General features: G+C 42.0%; 1 protein-coding gene across 1 annotated transcript; it reads left to right on the forward strand.

Annotated features, from left to right (window-relative positions):
- Nucleotides 1-4,841: 4,841 nt before the first annotated feature.
- On the forward strand, nt 4,842-5,917 carry gsx2 (GS homeobox 2). Its single transcript, XM_058072751.1, has 2 exons — nt 4,842-5,297; nt 5,373-5,917. The coding sequence occupies exons 1-2, from the start codon at nt 4,898-4,900 to the stop codon at nt 5,720-5,722; spliced, it is 750 nt and encodes a 249-aa protein (XP_057928734.1). The 5' UTR covers nt 4,842-4,897; the 3' UTR covers nt 5,723-5,917.
- The last annotated feature ends 3,502 nt before the right edge of the window (nt 5,918-9,419 follow it).

Consider the following 9,419-nt stretch of genomic DNA (forward strand, 5'->3'; position numbering starts at 1 on the left):
AGCTTGCTACACACAAACATGCTATTAGTTACACAACTTACTACAACTTTAGTCCTGAATCATCTTTTTCTTGAAGCCCCCCTTGTTTAAAGTGAATTTTCATTGGACTGAATGGGCCAGTGATTAATTGCCCATCGTGAAAGGGGCTGAATAGTGGCGCAGAGCCGCTGCCCTCCAAAGCATAAAAAAGGAGGTTGATAGTTGATAGTCCCGAGATGGTGAAGGAGTATTGGGCCACACTGAAGACAAAATGATACAAAATCAGAATCTACTATGGGAAGAAAGCTATCAAATAACAAGAATGTCAAAATGCTACAAGAATTAGGCCTGGAGATTATAAAGTTGTGACATTAGGATCCTGAAGATGCATATCGGACAGTCCAAAGAGGGGACCGTCTCTTCGAGGGGCATGGTGTACAGCTACAGGGATTTGTAACTATATCAAATAACATTAAACAGGAGAAACAGTATCAAATATTTTCTTCATGTCTGTTCTGGGTAAAACACAATCTGATGTCACTTTCAGCCCTTTTGTGATAAGAAGATGAAACAAATAATCCAAAACAGTGCAACTTACGTTTTAACACCCCATTGCATGCACCAAACCTTCTGCTGCTTCCAAAACATGAACTTTGACCCAACTCTGACAAAACGTGTACGTGCTGCAAATGTGACCGGCATAGTGAACACCTAATGCAACTAAAATTGAATTTGTGGAAAATTAAATGCAAATGAGCTAACGTCTGCCTTGACACACAATGTGAACTTCAGAGTATTTGTGTGTTATTTCTCCAGTTTGTCCTCATTCAGACAATAATTGATTTTTTGATCAATATTTTAATATGCAACTGGTGAGAAAATAACTTTCAATTTTGTTTGCTATTGGTATGCCTTTTCAGGACCTACATGCCTTAAGATGGACGGTTACAACTTTTTTTAAGAAAAAAATTTGACTTTATTCATGTTACGACTTAAATTTCATTATTTTATTAGCGTTTAACTTACCATTTATTCGAGTCTTTTTCATCTATGTGATCGGTATTGGTATCGGAACATCCCTAATGAACACATACATGAATGCATCACACAGTTGTCTAGTGACAATGACTAAGTGGCGTTCCAAAGACGAGACATGAGACTAGTGACGTGTTTGTGATATATAATATATAATATATATATATATATATATATATATGGTGTTGGAATTGCGCTACTTTTGATGTGTTCACCCCTGTGGGTGCCTCTGTCTGTGCCTCTGTCTGTCCTCATAACAAAGAGGCATAGCTTGCCATGATGCGTATGTGTTAATTATGCTAAAAAAAAAGTACAAAGTACAAAGTAATTAATAAAATATATTTGTTACACCAGTTTCCTATTGGAGTTTTTGCATGAAATGATTGAATGATTCATGCCGGGCTCTGTTCTTAGACGATGCAGATGAGCAAAAAACGAAAAAAAATGGAGCCTTGTCCCGCCGAGCAGAATAAAAGGGAATCACAGGATATTTTTTTTGCCCTTAAATGGACTAATTTTCTCCTTGAATTATGAAAGTAATGGCGAGGTAACAGCCTGTGCTTGCTCAGTACCCGGCGGCTTAATGCCCGCTAAACCCTTCCACGTGGCTCCACTAGTCCTGGCAATTAGGCCTCATTACAGCCTCATAAAGGCCCTCGTTTGGGGGATTACTTCAGAGACAATGAAATTTTATCGTGCAGAATTATGGAAAAATAATATTAGAGCTTGCACGGTGCGATGAAGGGGGCGCACGCCACGCATCATTCCGCATGGTTGGCGTATGCTCACACTCACACACACACACACAGAAATGTTTGCTTTGCCATACTGTGTGTGTGTGTGTGTATATATGTACATGTTACACACCAGGCTGACTTTATTACAGCAATTACGTTCAGTGTGTGATGTGACAGTTTGTCATTAAAAACTTTGTGAAGGTATACAACGTCATATATAACATCCTCCTCTTCTAAACCCATTTCATACAATGTAGATTATTCCACTCTTTGTATCACAACTCCAAACGCATTGAGCATTCATTTTCGCGTCCGATGAGGGGCTACTTGGCAGATGAAAGCAGAAGCTAAAACCAGCAGTGACCCTCTCCGGCCAAGCACCCCGCAGGGGGATCAAACCCGCTAATTATCGTCACAAGATGAGGGATTAACGCATTTCTGGAATAACTGCCTGTTTACCCCCATGGCGGCCTGACCTTTATAAACACTTTCTAATTGAATCCTAATCGCCATCGAATAACCGCGCTTGCAGAGGGGAGCGCTCCAGACTCGCCACCAATCCACAAACCGACTCCGATTGCTGGAAGTGAGCGGATCCAAAAGTGTGATTATAAAGGCAATTACCGCAATTCCTTAAATCGCATTTGTAATAATATATCACACTAAAGAATTTGGAAGAGGCTGGTCTAGTTCCAACTGCTTGAGGGGGAGGAATATGACTTACATAACTTATGGGATATTTCAATTGGTACACCAGTGCAAAGACTTGATTACTATTATGGTTTACATCATAATGAAAGCCGTCTTCCTAATAATTCAAGCCTCTCGTGGAGACACACAATGTCATGTTTGGTTCCATAAAAAGGAACTCTGGTGCATTTGTTCTGCTAGTTTGGTCAAGTGTGAATGCCATCACCTGACACCAAACAAGACGGCTGAGACCACTTGGGAGAGTCCACTTGATCAGAGCAAATGTGAATGGTACATGGACCAAGTATGCTGACCAGTGTTAATGGCTGACGAATGGCTGTCTTCAAGTGCTCCTATACTGCGCTCCCAGAATTTACAATTCCTTGCCCCCTTAGAATTTTTAGAAGTAGAATGGGAGGCAGAGCATTTAGCTACCAGGCTCCTCCGTTGTGGAACCATCTCCCCAACTCAATCCAGGGGGAAGACACCCTCTCCCTATTTAAGATAAGATATGCCTTTACTCGTCCCGCAGTGGGGAAATTTGCAAAGTCAACTCAAAACTTACGTCTTTGCTAATAGTTAGAACTGAGCCTTGATATGCTGATATGTATCAGAGACATTCCTCTAGGTTCCTTGGACTAAGACTAAAACTTCTGGCTTGATTGTTATATCTTAACCAAACAGATCAAGACTGACGGCTGCCCCACAAAACCTGGGGTTCTGTTCAAGGTTTCATCCTTGCCTCAATCACCAAATGGGGTTTCAGTTTTTCATTTATGAATGTGATCTCCAGGTGTAAAGTGCCATGAGCTGTTGTTATGATTTGGCGCTATATAAATAGATAGACAGATTGATTGATTGATTGATTGATTCAGAAATGACACATAAGAGAAAGTATGTCTGAAGTGCTGTCTCTCTGCAAACATTGTTCTATTAAAAAAGTATACGTATTTTAGAAGCTTTTCATTAACGCTAAAATAGTAATAGTATTTCAATTATGATTATTTATATATTGACTTACTTACAAAAAAGAAAATAGTGTAAATATGCAAGTGAACACTGTGAGCTGTTTCACGTATGTTGTCTCTCCGGTGTAATCGTTCCGTAAATACATCTCTAACATGAAAAAGAAAAACCCTGAGCATTATTCATCCATCCATCCATTTTCTACCGCTTATCCTCACAAGGGTGGCGGACGTGCTGGAGCCTATCCCAGCTGTCTTCGGGCATGAGGTGGGGTACACCCTGGACTGGCCGCCAGCCAATCACAGGGCACATACAGACAAACAACCACAGACCACACACCCTAAGCATTATCACAGATAAATATTAGTGTTTCACTTACTTCTTAGTTAAAGCTTTATGTCGACCATTCCCATCCACATGGTGGTGTTGTCCATTAGCACCTGCAAATGAGACAAATGCAGATTGTTAACATTGTTGAGTGTTAACTTGACATGGTTCTGTGTCAAGTGTTACCACACAGTTGCATTCAATGACCCACAAATAACCACTTTTTGTGTTACATAACAATAGTGCATGAAAACTGTAGTGGTTCACATACTGAAAACATGAATGCTCCGATACATTTTGTAAATTAGAAATGCTAAAACCAATCCATTATAGGTCATTATAGGCTGACTAAATCTATCTCTGTCCAAAACTGGCCCCAGGGCCACACTTTGGATAGAGATAAATATTGTTGTTAGATGCCAAATTAGTACTTTACTTACTTCTTGGCTGACTGTTCATGTTGACAAGTGTCTTGCTGCTTTTGTGTTGTCTGTTAAGACCTGCAATTGGGACAAATTGGACAAGTGCATCTCATTAAATATGAATATCTATGTAGTGAATTTATTCAAAAAAATCAACAGCAGGGGTGCCCTGTATTTATTTGCTTCTTCCTCATTTTTATGAAACTTTACAGCTAATAAAACCTCAAATTCAGTGTGCTTCATAACATTTGAAAACATGTTGTAAATGACTACTTTCTCTAATCAGTAAATGGGCAGCATAAACTTCCCGAGCCTTAAATTGGTGTCTGAATTGAAATCAAACAACTTTATTGAAAGTCATATCTACTATATTAATTATAGTTCAAAATGTTGATGTAACCTACATTTTTTTCTATCGACTTTAACCACAAAGATGCATTTTCTGTCACTTGTGTGTTTAGCTATGCATAAGTACAGCATTTGAAGTCAAATATGTATAAAAAGCAGGCACATTTCTATATTAGACAGGCTACTCATAAATGTGGTCAAGAGAAAATTGTAATGGGAGGGGAAGGGCTGTCAGTCACGTGGTCTGGCATGCTGACAGTATAAACCATGCAGCACGTGGGTGACGCTGAAGGGTCCACCCCACCCACCCTTCCTTGGGGTCCCTTTTGTTGCGCCATCAAACATAAGCACCTTTGCCAGCTCCCGAGGGGATCACATTGATACAGATCAGACATGTCGAGGTCCTTCTACGTGGACTCCCTCATCGTCAAGGATGCTGCTGCTGCGGTCAGACCCGGGGCAGCCGGGCACCCGGTGGCACACGACTTCCTCCTACCCATCAACGTGCACACCCCGGGCGTCTTGTCGGTGGCTGCGGCTCCGGCGTGCCCCTCCAGGAAGAGTGGCGCTTTCTGCGTGTGCCCGCTGTGCGTCACTACGCACATCCACTCGTCCCGGAGCGGCGTGTCGGCGATTAAGGGGCATTTTGCCGGCGCTGAGGCGGCTCAGTACTGCCACAGGCTGTCCCAACACCACCAGCAGACTCCCTCTCTGGCGCACCCAGGACATGCACCTGTTTGCACGGCCACCTTCAGCGTCACGGACCCTCGAAGGTACCACTGCATCTCTATGGGTAAGAAGCACCACGGACATCCATGTAGAATGTTATGGACGCTTCAGGAGCCTAAAGGTCCAACTTTATCTTCAGGCGCCTCAGAGAGCACACACATCCAGAACGGCAAACGCATGCGCACGGCGTTCACCAGCACGCAGCTCCTGGAACTCGAGCGAGAGTTCTCCAACAACATGTACCTGTCGCGCCTGCGTAGGATCGAGATCGCCACCTACTTGAGCCTGTCTGAGAAGCAGGTGAAAATCTGGTTCCAGAACCGGCGCGTCAAGCACAAGAAGGAGGGCAAGGCCGCGCAGAGGAGCACGCACGGCGGCTGCAAGTGCACCGGCGCGCACGGTGGCCCGGCGGACTACCCGCGGTCCGAGGACGAGGAATCCCTCTCACCTGCCTCAGCTTCTGAGGAGAAGGACGGGGCGATCATGTGACTCGGCCACTGGCACTTGAGTTTGGACCTGGACCTCCTGCATGAAAAGAGAAACTTTTGTCACTGTGAATGCATTGATCACATGTGACCTGTTCTGCATTCCCTCTAGGAGGTTCCTATAAAGTGTGACCTATGACCCATCACTGTGCGCGTGACAAAGCCCTTATAGAAGCAATATATCAAATAATAGCATATAGGACAACCTGTGTGGACCCTGTACGCAAATATCTTTTCAATCTATTGTGTATATGTGTATTTATTGCAATAATAAACATGTTGGATTTACTTTTTAATGTACATCTTTGTCATAGGTGCTTCAACTAAATTATTGACCTGTGCAGATATGTTCAAAATTACATAGAAAAGATACTTATTCAACGCTTCATTAGGCCCACCTGCACATTATCCAATGTATACAAAAGGTCTATGGTCTCAATGTCATAATATGTCGATTATTAGGTTGCTGTTTGCAACTGTACTGAGACTTGTTTCTAATATTTTGTCCGAGCATGGGGGGAGCAAAATATTATAAAGAGTTAGTGCAATTAAATGTGCACCAGTGCAAAGTATATAGGCAACAACCACAATGATATAAACATACCGTTCAATGATTTCAATGAGTGTGAATTAAAAAGAAGCCTAATTAGAGTAGACGAATTTTGATTCAAACATATATTTGCATATCATTACATGGTGCAGGTGTTTCTAATACTGTAGCCAGTGAGTGTAGGTTATAGAACATAGGAATATATAGTTGAAAACAAACTGAAAAAAAAACAGTGACATGGCAGAAGAAACAAGGCTTTGGAGGCATTAGCTAAGTGTCAATCTAACTTTAAGGTGTAACTTAAATCAATTTTATAATTGTACTTATTAATTTTGATGTATTTATGAGTTACTTATATAATAAACACAAATACAGTTGAACAAACTGAAGAAAAGAACATAAAATGGCACAAATCTTTGGAGTCGTTCACTAAATATGAATCAAACTTGAAGGGTTTTAAATCAACAATGCACCTGATGAATTACATTGGAAACTTGCACCAATTTGAATCATATTTTTATTAACATGACCATTTACTTATACCGTATACACTGAAATAGAACGTTAATTTCCATGAGTTTTTCTATTTGAAACCCATTTCCTACCTCATACAATTGAATGCTATGGATATTATTTTTACATCATCTTAAAATACAATAGATATTTAGAAATTTTTATTTGACATAGCTGGTGGCTGTAGAGTATACTTTATCAGGAAATACATTTACATGATTACGAGTGGAGCCCTCACTTCTAAGAACGCTGGTGATAATGGCTTCTTTTGAAAAAAAAAATAACGATTTTTTTTTTCTTTCTTTTTGGTCGTCCAAAGCGAGTTTAATTGCGTTTTGGGTCCCACGTCGGCTGATTGTATGCTGCCATTTGGGCGCACGGCAGAGAAGACAGGATATATAGAAGCGGCCAAAGGCTTTGACAGGTTAGATTGTCCCGCTTGGGGACACGCATTTAGGGGAAGACCCCCCGACGGCAGCGGCGCTCAGACCGCTTTGAGGGGCATCGACAGGGTTCCACGCAGACCCACACAAGCGAGTTTAGTCACTGTTTCATTAGGGCCCATTTGAACCTTTCAACTTGGGGGACGAATGCAAAGACCTCTGAGGAGGGGATTATGAGGGGGGGGGGGGGCGAGGGGTAGTTGCTTAAAAATTAGCTGACGCCTAATTTAACTCGTTTCTGTCAGTTTGGGATACATTCCTAATTGAGAGGGGAAGCAGGTGAAGTTTTGGGTCCCACGCAGACCCATTCAACGAGGGAATAAATGGCCCCCTTTCACACCCTGCTGATGATCATATATTATTGGGTCCTTATTAAAGTGAAATAGCAGGTGCTGTATCCATTCTCTAATTTTAACGTCTACATATTTGGCATCCCTCAAAACGAGATGAAATTAACGTTAAATGAGATGTAAATGATGCGAAATGTGCTTTTGAAGGTGCTTCATACACCTAGTGAGACCTGTGTGTGTGAGTGTGCGCGCGTGTGCGTGTGGTGACCATTGAAAAAGTGGCAATTACGCATGACAAAAGACAATTAATACGAGTGCCTTTGAGCAGCCTGCAGCTGCCGTTTGACGAGGAACGGCGAGTGAGGAGGGGGGTGTGCACTTTTATTTTATCGCCAATGCATTTGTGACGACGTCTCAATGATAACAAACGACTCGTTAGAACAGTGGCGATTAACTCGTCCGTTCAGAACTCCACTGGGAAATCGGTGTAATTAGACATGGCGAGGTTTCACTAAAGCTGCTAACTAAGCACAAGCTGGTGCAGTCTATTATTGTGCAATACCCAATGTTTTGTTATCTGACATAATGATTGGAATAAACATGCTGAAAACAAGAGCCGTTCAGAAGTGGGGTTGCTTTGACTCATCTCAGTGGGGTTCTTAAATGTGGAATGTTAACAAATGTGCCATCATCCTATGCTACACTTTGGTTTGGCGAAGTGTGCACCTGCTAGCAAACTTATTTAAGTGTCGTTGAACATAACCTATTGTTGTAGACGGTCTTATTTTTGTTTCAGCAGCACGCTGGACAGCTCCCAGCATGGCTCTCAGACCGGAAGTTGCTGGACTTCCTGACCATGCCGTAATGATTCCCGAGCCAATCGTGTTGTTTCTCTACTGTGGCCATTAGCTGCAAGATAAACGTATGGATGGTAATAATTCCATTAAACTTCAGTTGTCCATTCATGTGACGTTGTAGCCACATATCAGCAACGCTGGGCAGTTACATGTTGAAATAACTTCAGGCAGCAGTACTTTGGTTACATCATAACACCCGACCCTTCCACCAGCGCTCTCTGCTGGACAGCAGAGGACGAGCATTCACTTCCTGCACAGAGCACCTTACAAAATTGACTCTGTTGAAAATATATAAATAAATAAAGCTGAAGATTAAATTAAGGTGCAGTGTTGATATTTAACAATTACTACCAAATACAAGAGATTGTTTTAATCATGTTTGGACTATGACCTTTCAGACTCATGGAATTGTCCTAAGTCTAAAACCCAACCCCCTCCACCCCCCCCCCCCCCCCCCATGGTGCCCCTGGTTTGTACGGACATAGCAGGTAAGGAAGTACAGTATGTTTGATTATTGTGGTTGTACTTGCAGTGGTGTATTCACTGACCATTTATTGGGACAGAGAAGCTGCAAAGTACAAAAGCTATGATAAACATTGTTAAAATGAATAGATATTTAACAAAATGAGCATTATTAGTTTCCTAAAAGTAGAATTGTTCTCACTGGATGGTGCAGGTGTACCTAATAAAGTGGCAGGTCAGTGTAAACCACAGCAGTAAATGAAAAACACAAGAAAATCCAATCCACTTTGAGTTGATTATGCATGAATATGCACTTTTGACCTTAATAACAACAAGCCAAACTCTCCAAAGTGGTTATGGACCACATAGTCCAAAAAGGCTTTTCGTGCAGTAAAGTCCCGCAAATGTGTCAACCTCCTTGGCCAGTTTGCAGCCTTTCCCAAAAGTTGAGATCCTTTTGTTTGTAGAACAAGGACAGTGTTCTTTTTTTCGGGCAACATGTGGAAGTCATTGACGTGTGGATGAAGGAGGAGGAGGGAGGTGGGAGAGGGAAGGGGGTGTTGGTTATAGTGAGCTAGTGAGCCTA

The sequence above is a fragment of the Doryrhamphus excisus genome, chromosome 5 (genome assembly GCF_030265055.1).
Source record: "Doryrhamphus excisus isolate RoL2022-K1 chromosome 5, RoL_Dexc_1.0, whole genome shotgun sequence".
Taxonomy (NCBI): domain Eukaryota; kingdom Metazoa; phylum Chordata; class Actinopteri; order Syngnathiformes; family Syngnathidae; genus Doryrhamphus; species Doryrhamphus excisus.